A 20634-nucleotide genomic window follows, 5' to 3' on the forward strand; every position below is an offset into this window, starting at 1 on the left:
GCTTGGATGACCATCTGACGAAAAATGTTAAATTACAGTGTCTGCGATATCCAGGAACGTTTCAGGCCAATTATCTATGAATTCCCGAAGATGTGGGTGCCCATTTGTTCCCCCTTCATGTCCAACCCTGCCGCCGTACCAAGCCAAATCCAACCAAGACGGAATCCAAACCTAATCAGCTCACCGCAACTCCAGGGTATCTACCTCCCTCAAAATCCTCCGAGCCTGCAAACCACTTGGCATCCCCATCTACGTAACCACCCAGAACCGCGCCCGTCTAGGCAACACAGTGTCCGAATTCGCACCCTACCTCGACCCTTCCAACCCCAATCTCCGCGCCGATTTCGACAAGACCTTATTTTCGATGGTGATTCCGGAGATCAAGGCTCTGCTGCCCAATACCGCTGCCACAGGAGGTAACCAGGAGCCTCTCGATGTCATCCTGATTGGAATCGAGTCGCACGTTTGCGTCACACAGACAGCCTTGGATCTATTGGCCCTAGGCCATAGGGTGTATTTGGTCTGGGATGCTGTGAGCAGCTGCAATGCTGAGGAGAGGAATGTGGCGATGGCGCGACTGAGAGATGCTGGGGCAATTGTGACGACGAGTGAGAGTATTTTGTTTGAGGTTATGGCGGATGCGAAGGTCCAAGGATTCAAGGAGGTCAGTGGGCTGGTAAAAGAGACTGGTGAGGACACGAAAAAGGCCCTGGGGGCCTTTTGCGCAAAGATTTAAAGAATTTTCGGCTACAGTGGACTTCGACGGCTATTCGGATGCTAGGCGGCAGAATTATTACGTATTTTATATAAGCTGATAACATATAACGTAATTCACCCCCGAGCGGCTCACACCACCAAGCGGCTCACCAGATACACATACAAATCTCAACTTTTTGCTCTCTTATATCTCAACAACCTTGTTGAATATAGACTTTAGAATTTAGATGTAGGGTATATAGACACTTAGTAAACAGTATTATCAATTTGATTGATTTAACTCTATTATTTGTGAAGATACTTTGATACATGTTAGTAAAAAGATAATAAAATACTATAACTTAAGAAATAATTATTATATTTAGATAATTCTTATAATTTACAAAGTTTATTACATCTCTATAGTATCTTCTTCATTTTATAATGATCAGACATACACTTGTTAAGATATAAAAGAGCAAAAAGTTGAGATTTGTATGTGTATTTTGGTGAGCCGCTCGGTGGTGTGAGCCGCTCGGGGGTGAATTACGTTATCCTTTCTGGACGTTTTGGGCAAGTCATTGACGCTCGTCTAGGGACCATGTGGTAGATTTTCTATTTTTAAAATTTCTATTTTCTTTTTCTTTTTTCTTTTCTTTTCTTTTCTTTTTTTAAGTGTGTTCTGATTCATATCAACTTCTAGCCTTACAGCCAGACCACATGAATCCACAGGGCTAAAAATGGCAAGGCTTGATGCCACTGTGCTTCGTTCAACTTGAAGACGCAGCGCCATCGGATTCAGCAGTAAACACCGTGATCTGTGCGCGCTGTTTAATCCAGTTATTTTCTGGACTAGCCTTCGTATCTTCACGGAGAGCATACAATTCATCGAGAAATGCGGGCATAAAGGTACCAGGGCCGCGAACGTATTCTTTCAGAGCAGCATTTTCTGCCGCTATTTCGAACATGAGGACACCAGCGAGAACCGCGAGCAACTTGTCAGTGCGCTCCACGGCAAGGAAGGCCGCTGCAACCAGACCAATGACACAGCCCGTCTAGAATATGTTAGATTGCGTAGAGTTTTGAGGGGAAAGGGGATATGGGTGGGCGCTTACGCCGGTGATTTGGCCGAGATAACGGTGCCCATTCTTAATTGCAACTGTGCGTATGCCGTCGCTTAGGAAGTCAACAGGCCCCGTCATGAGAACGATGTTTCCTGTGAATTATTCATTAGCACCATCTGGGACCGGCCCATGGCCCTTTACCAGGGATCATTCAAGGAGGAGTAAGCCACGAAGGTGTGGGGCGTAGGATCGAGCGTAGAGCGACCAATACATGGTCTAGAACAAGTCTGGGATTATACAGCGGAGTAAGGGGAATTCGCGACTTACTCTCTCTGGTAGCAAGGTCCCTGACCATTGCGACTTTCTCTTGTAAAGTAAGGGTACTTGGCCCACTATCAACGCCGATCTGTCGGGAAGAAGACTGCCCGTATATCACCTTGATCTCGCTTTCGTTACCCTTGATGAGATCGAAATATCCTCCCGCCATGAGCGTCCTAATCGCGTTTTGTCGGACCTCGGTGGCACCGCCTCCAACTGGGTCAAAGACTACGGGACTGCCACGTTGGTTGTACGCCTGCACGGCCTGGGTATAGTTGTTGAGACTATCGGCATTGAGGGTGCCCATATTGATTAGCAAGGAGCCGCCAGCTTTCGACAGATCGGTGGCCTCGGGCCCGTAGGGTGACATAATTGGAGAAGCACCACTAAGGATGTTAGAACACCTAGTATTCGAGGAGAGGCTAGGGACGTGTGGAAAAAGCTATCATATCTTACATCTGCAATGACACGTTAGCCGCAAAGTTTGCGACTACATAGTTGATCATGCTATGGACCAAAGGCATGCGGACTGCAACTTTGCGCGCCACGCTGATGGCGTTGTTTAGTAGATAGGAAAATTCGTCTTCGCGAGGGTCTGGCGGGATAGTTGCGAAGGAAGGGCTTTTGATGATAGCCCGTGCAAGAAGAGCAGCGGCTTTGTAAGGATCTTCAGCTGCCACGATAGCACTGACAATGGCGACGCCATCCAAGCCCTTCGTGGCTGCTGCAGATTGATAAATGACCCTCTGCGTATTGCTGAGGTTGATGCCACCGATGGCAACAGTACCGACTTTCCGCGGAAGAGTCGAAAGAAAGTCTAAAATCTGCCTAACACCAGCAGTCCCAATGATTGATTTGGTGTTGGTTTTACTAGAATGATCAGCGTTGATGCGACATAAGACACCAATATCAAGAGACGCACGTCGGGGTTGCAAATACGGTCCCAATGCCAAGATAGTTGGCCCCTTTTTCGACAGCAATTCTTGCCTCCTCAACAGAGGATACAGTCGCACCTATGAAGCAATTCTTTGGGAGCAGCTTACGCGCTGTTTCAATATCTGCGAAATGCATAAGTATCGTATAATGTTGTGAGGCGTTGGGGGCCATACCCATGTCATCCTGCCCGAGATGGACTCCCTCGGCACCCACAGCCAGCGCCACATCAACTCGATCATTGATTACCAGAGGGACACCGTGGGCTTTAGTTATGGTGTGTAGCCTCGAGGCAGTCTCAATGAGCACACCTGTATCAGCATGTTTGTCTCTATATTGCACAATTGTTACACCTATCTCCAAAGGTGAAACGTGAGTGCTCTCCCTTGAGAAGCAAAACCTTGTTCATTGCATTTCTTACCGCCTTGGATTGCCTGCTCTACAACAGTGCATAGATCCCTATCACCCAAAATATTTGGGGTAGAATCAGTGACAAGATACAAGGAGAGATCGATGGGCATCTTTTCTGGTGTTAATGAGCTCCAGTAAGGAAGGTCAGAGAGATATGAAAGTGGCCTAGTTTGGTGGAAAGGGGGGGAAAGAAGTAAAAGTAACACCGATCAAGTAACACCAGCTAAGAAAAATTCTGAAAGACCACTAGATAGAAAATAGAGCTGACGAGTCAGCAAATCTCACGACATCAACCAACCAGGTGCACATGCTCATGGGGAAACAAACGCGCCTTGACCATAGAGCATACAGGGAAGAGGTGCCACAGCTATCAAACCAGGCTAGCAATTGCACATACCCGGATAAGTGTTTAGATATATTATATACACGACAAATGAAGACTATTTTATACAAGCTATCCTTTGTAGTGTGTACTTAAAGCGTTTCGGCAGCAAAGCCGAGAGCCACTGTTAATGCAACTCTGAGGAAGAGTCAGAAAAGGTACAATTCAATTCCGCCAGAAAAGATAAAATTGAACATATAGGATCCAACTTCTCCCTGCTGCAAGGCAATAAATAGGTTTAGGGAAATATTACTGGACGCACGAACCTGAGGAGAAACACGCAGTTTCCGAGGGACTAAGACCTCTGATGAAGCTGTGTGTATAGAAGAATATAGAAGAAAAGGAGAAACTTAGCAGAGATGAGCGCAGAGAGTCTATCTAATTGCACAGGGTCAGACCAAGTACGGATCGTGTATCCAAGCAGAATCTCAGCGACACACCCCTCAAACGTCGTCAAAGTCGCCCCTCCCACTGTAGAGTCTCGGCTTTTCGGGCCGGCTTGGCCTGATTAGATACTGTAAGACCTGATATTATCTCCGAAGTATCTCCGACATAGTAGCCACGTGTCATCCACGTGAGATTTTTTTGACTTCGGATTTAATTTCTTCCGAAGATTGAAAATTTCTTCCATTCGTTTCGATACCGTTAAGCCCTGGTCACGCCCGCCGTATTAAAAATAGTTTACACGACGAGTTCGACGACATTCGCTATTTTCTCTTTTTCCCTCCTCCCATCAAACCGCTCTTGGTTCCCAAATCCATCGAAATCCCCATCGAACAAGGCCCTTGTTTCGATTGAATTTGTTCCGCAAAGCGACCGCATTTAATTGATTTTGGTCTCCCGTCCGGAAGCCATCACCTTTTTGCCATCCCGGGTTCAGTTTCAGCCCACCAAACCCTCGCAGCGAAACCGTCTGGCTTCCTTCAACTCCCAGAGCCGCCGAGCATATTCGAGCGACTGTCTATGTATTCGCCCTACGTCAACGCTTTTGAACACCACCTGCCGCTCAAGCTGCAACCTTTTCGCCCTGTGCGAAAACCTTGTAGTTACCATTCCAGATCCTGTGGTTGAGATCTGCTTTCCACGTCGCCCGTGAACCCTCTTCTCATCAGAAAGGGAAATTATATCGTCTCCCACATCTCAGACCATCTGCAAGCTTCACTACGCATGTCTTGTAGTAGCAACCGCAGCTTTCATTCTCTCCGCGTTCCTTGCTCCTTGCGTCCGCAGCCAATAGCTTTTTAAGACTTATCTATCCCCCACTCATTCACCATGGCTACCGTCAATATCCGTCGGGTAAGGCCCCTTGTGTCCTTGCCCCTTTCGATCTCGATACCTCTACTGACAACGTAATTGTCGTGCAGGATGTTTCCGATCCCTTCTATCGTTATAAAATGGAGCGCCTCCAGGCTAAAATCGAAGGCAAAGGAAACGGTATCAAGACCGTCGTTGTCAATCTCAATTCCGTTGCCCAGGCGCTTGGCCGTCCTCCTGCATGTAGGTCACCCCTTCGACATGTGATATTGGAATACTATTGTAGCAATTCTAACACTCACTAGATTTGATCAAGTACTTCGGTTTCGAACTTGGTGCACAGGCTAATCCAAAACCAACTGATGATCGTTGGATCATTAACGGCGCTCACGATGCCGGCAAACTTCAAGATTACCTAGACGGATTCATTTCCAAGTTTGTCCTGTGCAAGAAATGCAAGAACCCTGAAACCAATGTTGTAATCAAGGATCCACGTATCCTCTTGGATTGCAAAGCCTGTGGTGAACGCTCCGAGGTCGATAGCCGCCTCAAACTCAGTTCATTCGTTCTGAAGAACCAGCCAAAAAAGGGAAAGAAAGACAAGTCAACGAAGAAAACCCGACGCGAAAGGAACAAGGAAAAAGCTGAAAACGGAGAGAATGGAGAAAATGGAGAGACGAACGGCAGTCCGGGAGACAGCCCTTCTGAAGGGGACGAAAATGGTGACGTGGCGGCGGAAGCCCATAGTGATGACGAGTTTACCCGTCGAATCAATGCTGAAGCCAAGGAAATTGAACAAGACAACGAGATCGATGACGATGAGTGGGCTGTTGATGTCTCTGAGGAAGCTGTCAAGGCACGTGCAAAAGAGCTTCCGGACGATCTTAAGCGCTCGCTCGTTTTTGACGATGAGGATGAAGGCGAGGGCGAAAATGGCGCTGCCAGTGCTTATGATCAGCTCGGCAGCTGGATTGTCAGCGAGGCCGAACAATCCGAGAAAGGAGTTTCTGGTGTCAGCGATGTCGACATCTACATGAAGGCCAAGGAACTCGGCATTGAGTCAAAGCACAAAACCCTCGCAGTCCTGGCTCAGACAGTCTTTGACGAAAAAATTGTCAAGCAGATCCCGTCTCGAGCTGGAATGCTCAAGAAGGTATACCTCTAACCTACCCAACCTTATGCCCACTCATTGTTACTAATTCAAACCCTAGATGATCACGTCCGAGCGCCACATGAAAGCTTTCCTTGGTGGCACTGAACGTTTCGTTGGAAAAGAGCGCCCCGAGCTCATTCCACAAGTCCCAGCCATCCTCCTTGGTTACTACCAGGAAGATCTTGTATCCGAGGACATTCTCAAGAACTGGGGTTCCAAAGCCAGCAAGAAATACGTCGACCTGCCTACCAGCAAGAAGGTCCGTAAGGCCGCAGAGAAGTTCCTGGAATGGCTTGAGACTGCTGAAAGCGAGGATGAAAGCGACGAAGAGTAAGCGTGATGTAGCATGTACCGGATGTCTCCTTTCCCACGACCTTGCTACCGCTGCTTGACCGACCGCTCTGCGCTTCTTTTTGTTGATCATGCCTGTTACTTCGGGGTAGTTGTTGGTTCTTTTTGCATTAATATGCCAACGTGTTATTGTTCACTCATTAGTGGTTACATATGCTTTGTTGGATTCCAGAATATCTTTACATAGGACTAAATTGAAGTATCTCTGCTTCTATGAAAACCACTGGTCTCCTTACGAGTTTTCTTTTATTTGCTTGTATCAACTACTTCATTCCATAACCGACTTTAAGCCTGATTGTTGACATGAAGGCCAAGTTCTTTTTAATTCCTTTGTGCCAGGCATCAAGAGTCGCTTTCTTTGATACCCCAACACATAGAATGGTGGATCATTATCAAACAAATTCCCATTAACTGATGCTTTAAAACGCCACCTCAGCGAATCGCAGCTGGCTAACCTCTCTGCTCCCGCGAGGTGAAGAGTCGAGTATCTTCACCAATTTAGCCTCCATCTTCCTCCTCGCCACATCAAAATCCGCTTCTTTGCCACCGTTCACATTCTTAGCCCGCCCACGTACAAATATGAACCAAGCCAGGTCTGCGTTCCAGGTATCCATCGCTCGAATAGTCGCGTCGATGTCGACTTCGCTCGACGAGCTATCCGTCACTTGCGTCTTGTCCGCAGGAGAGGGTCGACTCAGGTCCCGCCAGGAATGCGTGAAGTAGTAGTTAGGGTAAAAGAAGGAGATCCATGTACCCAGGCACTGGCAGATTTCATCGCCAATGTCTAGTGGTAAACGGGTGTGCGAGAGAATGGTGGTGAAGAGGGAGGATAGAGCGCTCCAGATGTTGTGGTGCGGGGTGAAAGATTTGCTGGTGAAATGCGGGAGTGGTGGAGGAGGGCGTGATTGTTCTGAACCGATTGTAGGTTTAGGTGCTGAAAGGGATGTTGACTGGTTGGAAGAATGTGTTTCCGTTATGCTTAGATGCCCCATTTGGGAGATTGTTTTCGTGGCATCGAGCTCCGGTGCCTGAGACTGGTTTAGGAGCCGCTGACGTTGCTGATATCTTTCAAAGGCCAGCTCGGCGTCGTGCTTAACCCGCTCCCAACACCTGAGATATATTTGTTTCCATTTTGGAAATTCGTGTTCTATTCGGGATGACATAAAATCTCCCCCCCCTTCACACATCGCAGCGACAGTCTTGCAAGAGGCGACAATGACATAAGTTTGTTCTTGGAGGTTCATTTCATTAGTGCCGCCTGAGGTCCGTGGATTCGGAGTTGCCAAAGATGTAGAAGTATCGGAGGCCAGGATAGGCGGTAAACTGATCCGGACACAGACGGAGGGCCAGATATCGTTTATCAGGGGTAGAAAGCTATTCTCATCAGGCGCAAGGACACCCATAGCACGAGACAGAATACTTAAAAGGGAACGTCGCAAGTGCGGAGATGGCGACGAAAGATGTGGCGGGATGGATTTTAAAATACTCAGGAGGAGGTTATGAGGTTTGCTAAGAGTCTTACTGTCATGCTCCGGCTTAGGCGGCTGGTCATCGACAGCTTCGTTTTCTTCACCTGCATGTTCGCTGTAACGGCTTCTTTTCCAGGGACGCGTGGGATGAGATTCAATAGCCTCGAGCTCCTGAGCTTCATGGGAGTCGTGTTCAGCACGTCTTTCTCGGAGTCTCTTAATTTCAGATGCCACATCGGAAACTGTCCGGATTTTGTGCGGGTGTTTCCCATGTGTTCTCAGTTCCGTTTGTGTGCTACTCGTAATACGAAGAGTATCCGGCGATTTGGCACTTTCATCGACAATTGTCCCCAGCACTTCAAAAAGAATCTCGACCAGCTTCGGGTAGCCGTGGAAAGCGTCAAGAATAGAGAATATTGAGCCAATCAAATCATCCAAGTAAGGTATCAACCGTGCACCGCAAAGCCTGATCATCATAAGTAAAACTTGCGGTGCCTGGTGTGAAACGTCGAAAGTATTAAACTTCATTCCAACTGAGTTGATCAGATAATCGACATTGTCGACAAGCATCGTGCTTGTGTCGGAGTATTCGCATGCATCTGCCATTATGTTAAGACATGTCATGGCATGATTTTGTAGGCTAGAATTGCTTGAGCCCATTAATTGAAGTACCGGGTATAATATATCAATTAGCTCAGGTCGAAAAGACTCGCCGAGTTGCTGCGCCTGGAGAGCCACAGCCTCTAATGCAAGCGCTGGAATGCGCCATTCTTCTGGGTTGGCAGTGGGAAGCTCGACAAGAATCGGTAAAGAGATGGAGTAAAGCTCCTCAATTAGGCCTGCCTGCGAACTCGATAAAGTTGGAGCATCCAGGTTTAGCATATCACTCAAAGACACGGTATTTGCTGCTCTATTTCTCAAGAGCGACAATGTGAGCCAGAATGGCGCCACTGCTGAGACGTCAGACGAACTGTAAAGTCTATCCATCATTGATCTCGTCAAGGAGAGCGACGTGTCCATATGGCTGAGTCTTTTTATCATACAATTTAGCTCCGAAAGCGTGCCTTTCTGGCTTCTATGGTCAACGAGAACGGGTGGAAATAATTGAGACTTGGCGGCAGCTCCTAAGGCAAGTTCAAGACTCGGATTTGCAGTAGAAGGTAATTGTTGCGGGCTTTTCGAAGATGACTGAATAGCCGCAGCAACACTCTCGCATAAAGTAGTTGCCATCGTTTGATCTAGGATTTCCGAATTTGTGTCGGTTTCTGTCGCCGCCTGGAACGCGACGGAGATATGTCTGATAGCCCGTTGTTTAACAAGGTCATCGTTTGACTGCATGACCCTGGGTAGTGCAATGATCCACGTATGCAAGCTTGATTTCAGGTTGTTTGTAACGGATTCGGAAGAAAGTACTAGCTGCTTTAGAGAATTATACGCGTCACCTCCGTCTTCGGGTTCGGCGAGCGCTATAACGGTTTCGACCATCATCGGAAGCGCATCTGAGAGAGAAGTTGGACATCTTTCAATAACCATAAGGCACAGCTCCAGTAGAGACCGACGAACAGGCAATTTCTCATGAGTTCTGAGGGGTATTATATTGGCCAGTGCCAATTTGACCTGTGAAGCTGTAGCTTTGAGCCATGAATCATCGAGAGCCATCCCGTTGGACTCACTCTGCTTCGCTGGCTTCTTCCCTGAAGTCTGGGTAGATGAAATAGCCCCATCATTTAGAACAGAATCCAAAATCGCAGTTAAGATACTCAAACAGCAGCTAAGAAACTTGAAGGACCGACGAGTCTGGGTCGTGGGTCGCAAAGCCTTGGTCAGTGTCGAGACTGTTCTGGGTAAGAGACTGGCGAGGACAACTCGATCTGTGATGCGAGACTGAAGCAATTGCAGCGCATCTGCAGCAGACATTTGCATGGCATCCGAGGGACCTTCCAGAATTCCTTCGAGCAAGACATAAATAGTCTGATCGACTATCGTGGCCGTGCCGACCTCGTTGAATATCGTGGACGTGGCAGCTCCTCCCTGAAGCATGCCGCAGAGGGCCCCTATACAGTCATATGCCGCCACAGTCAATTCCTCGGACTGGGGCCTAGTTGATGATTGAGCTTGATTCTGGGCCGGTACCCCTCCAGCCAAGATAGTCATTAGGATCATCAACTGCTTTCCCATCGGAGCTGACAGCTTTTGGCGCCATCCTTTCTCGATTAGAAGCTGCAGAGACTTCACAGCCAATTCAACACATCTAACAGAGAGCCGTTGAGTCTGGTTAAAGATTTGAGAGAGTGGAAAAAATGCATATTCGGCAAGCTTTTCGTCTAGCCAGTCTTTGTTGGCCGCTTGTGTTAAGACTCTGTGGACCTCTTCTAAAGCCTTGAGAACATCTCCGGGACGTGCAAGGTTGGCCCTAAACCTTAGAGAAACAGAACTGAGCTCAACACAGGGGGGACGAAGCTTCAGAGGCAGTTAGTAAATTTTCGCAAACCCAGAGGAGATATGTTCCATGAGCACACAACCTTTTGGAAAGCTTCGTGTCGTGCACTATCCATCTTGGGGTCCAATCAATAGACAAGATATAACCTCAGGAGGTCTTCCATACAACCAGGCTGAGGGACCTAGCAATTTCATTGCTTGTTCATTATCTGTTTTCTTCTTCTGCTAAATATTACATATCATCACCGGCTGATATCGTCACGCATGCTTGGCTTGGGTGGCTCTCAGCGATCAAGCCACACTTGAGCCGCATTCTGACGCTAGACCGCCTTTGGTTAGCTACCACGGGATGAGTGGCTGAGAACGTCGACGAAAGCAGTCAATCCGAGCGCCTGATTGGTTGCCCACCTCGACATCACTTCAACTGGTCTCCTCCAGCAGTGACATAGCGAAATTCACTCCTGAGCTGTTCAAGAGAAGCAAGCAGGAACTTGGCTCAGCTTATTGTCTTGTTTCCAGTTCCCGCCAGCGTGAGATCGTTAATATCAGTCGGATGCTGCCCTTTATCCATTTGAGACCAACACTGTGATACCCAAGTTATTTGTGCGGCCCTCCTTTGGTTCCGAGTCTGAGACAAACTACGGGTGCTTTCGGCTCTTGAAAAGGAGCCCTAGAAGACATGGTTCTTATGTCATGTCTTTCTTTATCAACACCTTGGGCCCTGTCTCCAAGATGTGTCTCTCTCCAGATGAAGATCCCAGTCTTATCTACCAGATGAGCCATGCTCGATAGGCCGCCGACTGCCTTGGACATTTCGTATCCATGAGCGAGGCGTAAACCCCACCTTCTGTCGGTATTCTTTTGTAGGCATACTAGGAATATTCCCGCTATCTCTATGACTCGCCTCCGAATGGAATGGAACTGTGCCAGGTCTGAGCAAGCCGTGTGTATCTCAATTCCTTCACGCAGCCTATAACAGGGATTTTACTGTCTCTCGAGATGCCCTACGTTAAGCGCGTCCTTTTCGGGATTACACACCCACCAACTTCCCAGAGGAGAATATAAGGATGCTATCTGGAAAGAGCAGTTCCCCCGCTCTGTCCTGCTCTGTATGGCTTCTTCCCACTTTTGGTCAAAAATCCAGCTGTGATTTCCAGTTCTGGCGGGAAGATCAGCAAGGGACAGCGTCATCTCGCTACTTTGGGAAGCATCAGGCTGCTTGCTGGCTCACCCTCCTTTCCTATTGCAGCAAGCGAAAAGCTCATCAAGTGAAGTTTGGGAGTTCCTGAAAAGGAAACCACTGCTGTTCACGTGCTGCGCGGCGGGAGGCGCCATATAAAACCATTCCCGTTGCCTCTCTCTCTCGCCTCCTTTTCTTCTTCTCTTCTACCCTTCATTGTTTTTCCCTTGTGCGCGACCTCCTCTTAACAGCTCTTCACTTCACATAGTGCTGTCAGTCTGACTACCACACTCATTCGGTTCTCTGAATAGCCCACTTGCTCCACTCAGCAATCAACAATCACTAGGTTTAGATTCACTTCCTTCAAACATGAAGCTTTCTGCTGTGGTCTCGGCAACATTCTTCACTGCCACTATGCTGGCACAGGATATTGAGCCCATTCTCAATCTTCCAGCATGCCCTGTAAGTTTTGTGTTGTTTTATCAATGCTCCAAATCGCAATCTCAAATCTGTACCAAATACTGACAAATTTCCCTTCTAGAGAAGCTGCATTTGGTCTGCCTTAAGCAGAGCAGGAGAGTTTGGCTGTGGCCCTACTGATGCCAAGTGCCTCTGTCGCAGCACTGCGTACCAAAACGAAATCGAAAGCTGCGCTACCTCCAAATGCAGTGCTGGCGAAACCGATCTTATGCGCAAAGTGGGTAGAAAGTACTGTGAGCAGGCTGGTATGTCGGCAATATTTTGTCAACTCTTGGCTGTTACATAGAAACTGAAATCTTACCTTAGGTGCCCCGTTGCCCCCTGCGCCCGGGATCTCACTCCTGTCGTCTACTGGCCATCAGTTCCCTCGTTCCATTTCCACCAGTGACATCGATAATCCTTGTCCAAGTGGCACTGATCCCAATTATCCAAAGTGTCCGTTTCCCACCGACAGCTCGTTTACTGTTATCGGTCCAACTGTTACCTTTGCTCCCCGCCAAAACTATTCCGCTCCAAACAGAGCCACTACCGAATCGTCGCAACCACCAACAGGCAAAGAAATTCCCGTTGGTTGTATTCCACCCACAATTGGCATCGAACCGCCAAAAAACACATCCTCTGCCGGAACTGGATCTGCTGCACCAATTGCAACACCTACATCAATCATTCCCATCAACACCCCTACTTCAAGCATTGTTCTGCCTACCGTGATTAAAGGTTCAATTCCCAGCGGACCAAACTCAGCTCCACCTACTACTTCCAATGTTGAATCTGGCGAGCCCACCTTTACTCTTCCCGTCGAGACGTCCCCGGTCTTAGCTTCTTCGAACGCTGAACCAGAAAAACCTACTTCTACAATTAAAGTATACCAACCACCAGCCTCTGGCGTGACCGGGACAGACCAAAATGAGCCTACTTACCCCACCGGCGGACAAACCATTGCACCTCCCTTCGCTGGCAATGCTATCAATACCCGTGCACACGTGTATGCTGTTGTCGCTCCTCTCTTCGCCGCCTTGCTCTAGTTGAACACTGCCATATCGCCAGTTGTGTGGACCGCATATGCCAAAGTCTTTCTAGATTCCATATCCAACCGAGGAAAACAGCTTGTCTTTTACTGAAACATTCAATACGGGCCAGGTTCAAGAGAGAATATGCAGTAATTTCAGATAGTCCATCACTTTCTTTTTATTTATGTTTTCTTATTATTAAGGAAAATTTTAAAGAAAATAAAAAAGTAAAGTAAAATAAAAATAAAAATAAAAATCAGAGAAAATACAATCAACTGTTCCAGCAGGACATATTCAATTAGATGCAAAATACAAGTAGATCTCGCAAGACAAATCCTTTCAGCAACCCTTACTCGTTCAAAAAAAAAAAGAAAAAAAAGCAATCACCCAGTAAGGATATGTCCCTGGAATATTCATCCAGGAAACTTTTGGAATATGGACACCCAACATGCTCATGGAACACGGAACTCTAGTCGAGGAGCCTAGGTGAAGTAACCCCCCAATTATACATTCTATTCCCCTCAAATCCAAGTGAGTAGCAAGCACAGTGGACAAGGCCTGTGGTGTACAGTTTAAAAAGATATACTGCCTACTCCGTCAACAGTGTCGCGAATGGTCCTAATCGTTCTTGAATGATAAGATGGAAGTGTCGAGACCAAAGGCGGCCTCGCCCATACAGCATACCAGCCATCCAGTGATTGCAAACATGCATAGGCGTGTGGGATCAATAAATCAGCAGATATTTTTGTCCAGCCTTCAGTGTCGTTCTTGCCTCCTTCATAGTCGCAAACCTCCGTTCTTTGGATCCACGACGGAGCATGGATCATATTTACATACGCAGTGTGCCAAAGATCCGGCTCCGGTGGACGCGGGGCCAGGTTAACCACGCTGTTGAGACTTTCTGCACCCACGTGCACGCAACACAGATATCTGGGTGTGATTCCCAGCATGCTTCTTGGCTGCATCTCAGGTTCGCCTGCATGCATCAGTTGCTCGTGTTTGGCCTCTTCACTCTCAACCCAGTTCAAAAACATGCCTCCCACTGTGCCAACATTGGCGCCATCTAGTTTCTCTTTGTCCTCAATAACGGTCCATTCCAATTTATCTTCCAAATCAAGGGCATCTTCCCTCTTCAGGTGGCCATGAGTACGTTCCTTCAGAATTGATAGCATGGTTTCCCACGCCGCATCATCCTCGTAGGTGCAGCGGTATATGACAAATCCCCACGTAGTATGCTTCCTCCGATCGAGAAGATGACGGATCTGTTTGGAAGATGAGTTGAGAATATGCCGCTCCCCGCTCAGCACTATTCCTCGGCGCTGTATGTATGTATACGGCTTGAATCTAGTCACTCGGGGGACCCTGTATGGCTTGACCAAAGCGGCAATGCGACACGTGAAGTGAGTGGAGCGAACGTCATAGGGAATGAATTTTCGGATGATCATGAAAAGATGAACAAGCTGCTTATCAAAGAAAGAGAAGAATAATGGTCAGGATTGAATCAAAGTGATTGCAACCAGGAAACAAGAATGATCTCGAAAGCACTCCGCTGTCTATCGCCGTCAATTGACGACCTTTTTGGGCTCTTGACTTGATATTCAGTCCATGTTAGAGTTCATTAAAGGGTTAAAGTTCCACCGAACTCCGAAAATTCGTACTGCCACGTGACGTAATTGGCCGGAACGCGACGAAGAGGCGCAGAGACGCGGGTTCCGACGACGGCCCGTGGCTGCTGCCTTCAACCCCGGCTGCCTGTCGCAATCTTCAGGGCCTGCAGAATCCCTGGGACGCCAGTATAAATTGATTGATCGCAATTGAGCTGAGCGAACAACTGGAGATTCCTTGTGTCGACACCGGCCGGCGACTCAGTTTACTGTCTGTGATTATTGATCTCAACGCGCCATCCTTGATTTTTCGAGTCGGTCCTGAGAAATCCTCCAATCTGCGCAACACAGAACAATGCACAACGTCGCATAATTCTATTTTCGACTCTTTTTCATAGAGTATCTCCCCACAAACCAATGCGGTTGTCGCGTTTTTGTCTGACGCGGAGCAAGACAACCTTAGCGCCCTTAATTTACGGACAACCCACGTCGATCCGGTTTTCTTGCTCAGTATCCTCATACTTTGTTATCCAACGCAGGGGATATACCTTGATCACAACAAATATGGCGCAGAAGAGCGAGAGAAAGCAGACTACTTTAGGGTATTTTATTTTATTTTATTTTTTTTTTTTGGAGTTGATGGTCAAGTCCAATTTTCCGTGGAGACGCATTTGATATTGGATCTATACCTTATGGAACCATTTTTATTGATTACCTATACTAATGTAATACTATGTTTGTGTTATAGGAAGTTCTTTGGCGGAAACGCAGCCTCGCTCCCCGAAACAAAAAACCAGTCTACACTCTCTTTTTCATCTGAAGCTGGAAGCGCGAAATCTGAGACAAAACCGGCCAAAGATCTCCAAGATAATGAAGACGATGATGTTGATATGGAAGATTCAAGTCGCGATATTCCTACTAAGACTGGCCCCGTAACGCCAACGAAAAACGGAACCGTTTGTTCAAGGCCAGCTTCTCCTGGGGCTCCCAGAGTAGATTCAGATGAAGAAATTAAATCCGAGAGTGCGAGGAGTGAAAGCGCGTCGCCAAGCGCAAGAAAGCTTAAGCGACAGAAGGATTCAGTGGTTGAAGAGAGTGATGGAAATGAGAGCGAACCTGTCACCAAAAGGCGAAGAGGGCCAACGAAACCGAAAACAGAGAGCTCTACATCGAAGCCTGCCGCTGGAAGAAAAAACAGAAAGGCCTCGCCAAGGGGTAAAACCAATGATAAAGGCGCTACCAGCACACCCAACAAGCAACTGGAGATAAATGAATCAGCAGTCGGAAATGCAGAGTCCTCAGAATCTGACCAGGACGATCTATTGTCAGAAAGTAGCTCAGAGGAGCTGGATATCAAACCTGAAAAAGAGGAAAAGAAGAAAAACACAGCATCAAAACAAAGACAGAAGGTTCAGGCAACCTTGAAAAGCAGCGCAAATGATCCATATCCAGATTGGAAAGCTGGTGACCCTGTTCCCTATGCCGCCTTGTGCACTACATTTTCCCTCGTTGAAATGACCACCAAAAGATTGGCTATTCTAGCCCATTGCTCTCTATTCCTTCGTCAAGTCTTACGATTGACTCCTGAGGATTTACTTCCAACAGTCCAGCTTATGATCAATAAGCTAGCTGCGGATTACGCCGGTATCGAGCTCGGAATCGGCGAGTCCTTGATCATGAAAGCCATCGGCGAATCCACCGGGCGTAGTCTTGCCGTCATCAAAGCTGACCAGCATGAGATCGGGGATCTGGGCCTTGTCGCGGCTAAGAGTCGATCAAATCAGCCCACTATGTTCAAACCAAAACCATTAACCGTGCGAGGAGTCCATGAGAGTCTCTTGGCAATTGCTAAGATGCAAGGACACGGATCCCAGGAGAAGAAAGTCGGAGGTATTAAAAAGCTCCTTTCTTCAGCTGATTCCGCTACAGCTGGAAAGGGCTCAAAAGGGATTGACATCACAAAAAATAAAGGCGGTCCGAGTGAGGCCAAGTATATTGTCCGATTTTTAGAGGGCAAGCTGCGGCTAGGTCTTGCTGATAAAACCGTCCTCGTGGCTCTAGCTCATGCCATGGTAGCGCATGAAACTTTGTCAAAGGGCAACAAGACACCCAGCGCTGAGCAGCTAGCAAAAGGAGAAGCTATTCTTAAGCAAGTATATAGGTAAGCAGCATTGCTTCCGAAAGCCGTTTATATTCTCTGACATGGATTGTTTTCAGCGAATTACCATCTTACGAAGTGATTATCCCCGCCATGCTAGAGCATGGAATATTTAACCTTCAGGAGAATTGCAAACTGCAGCCGGGGGTTCCATTAAAGCCCATGTTAGCAAAACCCACAAAATCCATTTCTGAAGTCCTCGACCGCTTTGAAGGAAAAGACTTTACCTGCGAATACAAATACGACGGTGAAAGAGCTCAGATTCACTACGTGTCACAAGATGCAATCAAGGATTATACTGCCACAGCTGGAACCTTACAAAAGGATGGCAAAGGCCTTTGTGCTATATTTTCCCGTAACTCCGAGGATCTATCTAAGAAGTATCCAGATGTTCTTGATAAGCTGGAATCGTGGGTCCGGCCAGGAACCAAGAGCTTTGTCCTGGACTGCGAGACTGTCGCATGGGATCTCGAGAACAAGAAGGTCTTGCCATTCCAGCAACTCATGACACGCAAGAGAAAGGACGTGAAAGCCGAAGACATAAAAGTCCGCGTTTGCATATTCGCGTTCGATATCCTGTTCTTGAATGGAGCAGTAAGCGATTCCTTACTACCCCGTAATGTGTGCTAATATGAGTGTTAATGTATGCTTCTTTTAGCCTACTGTGAAAATGACATTCCGGGAACGGCGTGCTCTTTTACATGAAACATTTGTCCCAACCGAAGGGGAGTTTGCTTTCGCACAATATGGAAACACGAGTAACGTGGAAGAGATCCAAACTCTCTTAGACGAGAGTGTGAAGTCTTCTTGCGAAGGTTTGATGGTAAAGATGCTAGATACCGAAGAAAGTGGCTATGAACCTAGTAAGCGGAGTCGCAATTGGCTCAAGGTAAATTCGTCTTCATAAGGTAGCAAGGAATATTTGTCGACTAACCGTATGGTAGGTCAAAAAGGACTATCTTGCTGGTATTGGTGACTCGCTCGACCTTGTTGTCATCGGCGCCTACTTCGGCAAGGGTAAACGTACTTCGGTCTACGGAGCCTTTCTCCTCGCTGCGTACAACCCTAGCACTGAAAATTACGAGACAATATGCAATATCGGTACGGGCTTCTCTGATGCCCTATTGGACGAACTTCACAAATCTCTCAGTCCCCTCGCCATATCCCAACCAAAACCGTTTTACTCGCATTCTTCCGTCCCCAAGGACCAGCCAGATGTCTGGTTCGAACCTCGCCTAGTATGGGAGGTCAAGGCGGCGGATTTAACCATCAGTCCCCGATATAGGTGTGCGAGTGACGAAGTGATGGGGATGGCGGGTGCGGATGGAAAGGGGGTCTCGCTACGGTTTCCAAGGTATATCAAAGCAAGAGATGATAAAAAGCCAGACCAGGCGAGCACGACTAGGATGGTAGCGGAGATGTATCGAAAGCAAGAGAGTGTGACAAAAGAGGACAAGGGCAAGGGAGTGGACGATGACTGGGAGTACTAGGTTGGGCTCGTTCTCCCTGACAATCTTCTGTTTTAAATGTTGGATATCCTCGCCGGGGCTATTGTATGATTGGATGGAATGTTGGATTCACACATTATTCCAGGAATACAGATGAATATGGTTTGCGACGATGATGAATGTGGCTACACGTGTATATTTTGGGAGTTGGTTAGACACTCCGCTCCCGTCTCTGAAGAAGTATGTGGAAACCACCCCCCTATAACCGCTAGTTAAAATAGAACAGCAGTACAAAATATTCATCAGGGGTAAAACTATTCCCTCTCCATCAAGTACCAGAGGCAAAAAGGGGAAAAGGGCCTCTTAGGACAACTACCCACTGAAACTACCCTCCATGCAGAGCTAGTAAAGCTAAAAGTGTCCTGATATATGAACAAAAAACAACACCAGAGGAAGCCGAAATAGAATGCTCAATAGCGCACATATACCAAGGCAAGTTCAGTAATAATGTACACGGTGAAGGTCAAAAGGCATAGAAAAGGTTAGAGAAAAAGTGGGACATGAGAAGGCAAGGACTCTAGCGAGTTCTGGGAAGTGATGCCAATGAGACCTAACCACTGGTTAATATTATGATTTTCTTGTGTGGAGCCTAGGCGATACAGAGAAAAGGTCATGCAAAAACAAAGGCATGATAATTTATTCCTCATACTTCCTCTTCACTCCATTGACACTTGGATGAGGAACGCCGTTTGGTTTCCTCCTGGCCGCCTCTTCATCGGCCTGTCGCTTTTTCCACGCAGTTTTGATTGCCGGCGCCGCTCGAATCAAATCTTCCTCCGTCACCCGGTCCTCGATACTCTCAAGGACCTTCTCCACAGTAGAGATATGATTCGCATCAGCTTTATCTTCGCGGAATCGGAGGAAACGCCAGCGACCATGCTCGTCACGGTAGCACTCGACAATCGTATCGTCAAGAGGTTTCTGTAGAGCTTTGAGTTCGTCCCATTCGGACTCTTCAAGGTGCATGAGGCCGAAATGACGGTAATCGTTTTGTCTGTAGAAGACGAAGAGATGACATATCGGGATAGCATCGTAATCCGGATATGCTTCCGTTACCCCTGCGGATTCATCTTCAGAGTCCGGTTCTACCATCGGAAATTCTAGTCGCATGCGAAAATCAATGCTGTTTTCCTCCGGAGGCTTCCACTTTAAAATATGCTCGTCCGTTCCAATCTTATATGGAGTGCCTCGACACGTAAATATCAGCCCATCGTTTCCGTGAATCTTCTTGACTTTTGGTATAATGTCCCGGAACATCATCTCAATGCCATAGCTGAACTGTGTCGACTTGTCCTCAACGGCAAACGCCCGGTGCTGCCTTTCCTCCGGAAACTTCTTATACATTGCATTGTACGGCTTCAATACCTTCTCCTTAAAATATGCCAGTCTCTTATCCAGCGTGCGATGCATCAAACTCGTGCCATCCAGCACCAAACAATCAAAGACGTAGAACTTCAGCTGCTCCGTCCCGTCCTCGTATATATCATTCACCAACTCCCCATCCACAATTGTATCCACATGAAAGCTCTGAAACGACTCATCGTCCGGCATAGGAAAGTGTAAGCCCGGAACGTAACGATAGTCGTTCTTCCGATCGATCAAGTAGTGTATTTCGGGCGTGTCTGAATCCGGGTCTCCTCGCGCAAAGTACATAAGACACCGTATGCCGTCCGTCTTCTCGCAGACATAGTAGTCTTGTTTTTGTAGCTCTAGGAGGTGCCGCGACGAGAAACTGACGGGTTGTGCGCCGGGGAAATTAAGAGAGGAACGGCCGAGGAGGTGTGCGACTTCACGACGGAATTGGTCTGCAAGCTCGGGTTCTGCCTTTATGCCCACCGAGTCGAGGTCGGGGACCGTGTTGGCCATGGTGGCTTTTCGCGGGACCCCGCAAAATTTCTCTCGAGTTGATTGCACAGATGCAAACTCGCCGTGCTTTTTATTAGATTCGCGAGGGTCGAGTGCAGGAGAATAGCGACCGCTCAGGTCTCCGGTTCCGGCCAGAAAAGGTTCGACACAATGGGTTACGAAGCGTGTAGCGAAGCCAGAGAGTGGTCGAAGTGAAATGGAATAAAGGAATCCGCAAGCTATTAACTTTGATCGAGAACTCGTTGCTGTGGAATTAGGGTGGCTTTCGATTCCAAGTCAAGGAGAGAGTGATAAACGTGGTCCTGGATTGTGTATTTTAGTGCCTCAGGCCGCAATTCTTAAGCACATGGCGCCGCTC

The 20634-nt window shown here is 47.6% G+C and overlaps 8 protein-coding genes across 8 annotated transcripts; 4 read left to right on the forward strand and 4 right to left on the reverse strand.

The window, feature by feature from the left end:
• Window positions 1–38: 38 nt before the first annotated feature.
• D8B26_002322 (uncharacterized protein) lies at window positions 39–877 on the forward strand. The gene has a single exon (XM_066123794.1). It carries the CDS (start codon window positions 365–367, stop codon window positions 734–736), a length of 372 nt encoding a protein of 123 aa, XP_065979869.1. The 5' UTR covers window positions 39–364; the 3' UTR covers window positions 737–877.
• A 336-nt stretch (window positions 878–1213) lies between these two features.
• D8B26_002323 (uncharacterized protein) lies at window positions 1214–3823 on the reverse strand. Its single transcript, XM_003066234.2, has 7 exons — window positions 3433–3823; window positions 3188–3364; window positions 3001–3136; window positions 2535–2948; window positions 2088–2464; window positions 1812–1912; window positions 1214–1751 (listed from the first exon to the last, which is right to left on the reverse strand). The coding sequence occupies exons 1-7, from the start codon at window positions 3530–3532 to the stop codon at window positions 1467–1469; spliced, it is 1590 nt and encodes a 529-aa protein (XP_003066280.2). The 5' UTR covers window positions 3533–3823; the 3' UTR covers window positions 1214–1466.
• A 700-nt stretch (window positions 3824–4523) lies between these two features.
• On the forward strand, window positions 4524–6782 carry D8B26_002324 (uncharacterized protein). The gene is made up of 4 exons (XM_003066235.2): window positions 4524–5100; window positions 5169–5301; window positions 5364–6211; window positions 6270–6782. Exons 1-4 carry the CDS (start codon window positions 5077–5079, stop codon window positions 6543–6545), a joined length of 1281 nt encoding a protein of 426 aa, XP_003066281.1. The 5' UTR covers window positions 4524–5076; the 3' UTR covers window positions 6546–6782.
• Window positions 6783–6918: 136 nt separating this feature from the next.
• D8B26_002325 (uncharacterized protein) lies at window positions 6919–10586 on the reverse strand (the record flags this gene model as incomplete). Its single annotated transcript, XM_003066236.2, has 2 exons — window positions 6919–10491; window positions 10554–10586. 2 exons carry the CDS (start codon window positions 10584–10586, stop codon window positions 6982–6984), a joined length of 3543 nt encoding a protein of 1180 aa, XP_003066282.2. The 3' UTR covers window positions 6919–6981.
• A 1433-nt stretch (window positions 10587–12019) lies between these two features.
• On the forward strand, window positions 12020–13155 carry D8B26_002326 (uncharacterized protein; the record flags this gene model as incomplete). Its single annotated transcript, XM_003066237.1, has 3 exons — window positions 12020–12112; window positions 12192–12375; window positions 12437–13155. The coding sequence occupies 3 exons, from the start codon at window positions 12020–12022 to the stop codon at window positions 13153–13155; spliced, it is 996 nt and encodes a 331-aa protein (XP_003066283.1).
• Window positions 13156–13712: 557 nt separating this feature from the next.
• On the reverse strand, window positions 13713–14585 carry D8B26_002327 (uncharacterized protein; the record flags this gene model as incomplete). The annotated part of the gene is made up of 1 exon (XM_003066238.1): window positions 13713–14585. The coding sequence occupies one exon, from the start codon at window positions 14583–14585 to the stop codon at window positions 13713–13715; it is 873 nt and encodes a 290-aa protein (XP_003066284.1).
• A 618-nt stretch (window positions 14586–15203) lies between these two features.
• Window positions 15204–20497, forward strand: D8B26_002328 (uncharacterized protein). The gene is made up of 5 exons (XM_003066239.2): window positions 15204–15346; window positions 15493–16905; window positions 16962–17496; window positions 17561–17791; window positions 17847–20497. The coding sequence occupies exons 1-5, from the start codon at window positions 15309–15311 to the stop codon at window positions 18390–18392; spliced, it is 2763 nt and encodes a 920-aa protein (XP_003066285.2). The 5' UTR covers window positions 15204–15308; the 3' UTR covers window positions 18393–20497.
• On the reverse strand, window positions 18983–20276 carry CEG1 (Dcp1p-Dcp2p decapping enzyme complex alpha subunit; the record flags this gene model as incomplete). The annotated part of the gene is made up of 1 exon (XM_003066240.2): window positions 18983–20276. One exon carries the CDS (start codon window positions 20274–20276, stop codon window positions 19047–19049), a length of 1230 nt encoding a protein of 409 aa, XP_003066286.2. The 3' UTR covers window positions 18983–19046.
• Window positions 20498–20634: the final 137 nt, after the last annotated feature.

This window comes from Coccidioides posadasii, chromosome 1 (assembly GCF_018416015.2).
Source record: "Coccidioides posadasii str. Silveira chromosome 1, complete sequence".
Lineage (NCBI taxonomy): Eukaryota > Fungi > Ascomycota > Eurotiomycetes > Onygenales > Onygenaceae > Coccidioides > Coccidioides posadasii.

Coding starts and splice junctions, on each gene's coding strand:
- D8B26_002322 (XM_066123794.1), top strand. CDS start 365: ATGGTGATTCCGGAGATCAAGGCTCTGCTGCCCAATACCGCTGCCACA.
- D8B26_002323 (XM_003066234.2), bottom strand. CDS start 3,532: ATGCCCATCGATCTCTCCTTGTATCTTGTCACTGATTCTACCCCAAAT. Junction 2,949..3,000: donor ACCGTATTTGCAACCCCGAC/GTGCGTCTCTTG, acceptor TGATCATTCTAG/TAAAACCAACACCAAATCAA. Junction 1,752..1,811: donor ATCTCGGCCAAATCACCGGC/GTAAGCGCCCAC, acceptor AACATATTCTAG/ACGGGCTGTGTCATTGGTCT.
- D8B26_002324 (XM_003066235.2), top strand. CDS start 5,077: ATGGCTACCGTCAATATCCGTCGG. Junction 5,302..5,363: donor GCTTGGCCGTCCTCCTGCAT/GTAGGTCACCCC, acceptor AACACTCACTAG/ATTTGATCAAGTACTTCGGT. Junction 6,212..6,269: donor GAGCTGGAATGCTCAAGAAG/GTATACCTCTAA, acceptor TTCAAACCCTAG/ATGATCACGTCCGAGCGCCA.
- D8B26_002328 (XM_003066239.2), top strand. CDS start 15,309: ATGGCGCAGAAGAGCGAGAGAAAGCAGACTACTTTAGG. Junction 15,347..15,492: donor AGAAAGCAGACTACTTTAGG/GTATTTTATTTT, acceptor TTTGTGTTATAG/GAAGTTCTTTGGCGGAAACG. Junction 16,906..16,961: donor ATTCTTAAGCAAGTATATAG/GTAAGCAGCATT, acceptor GATTGTTTTCAG/CGAATTACCATCTTACGAAG.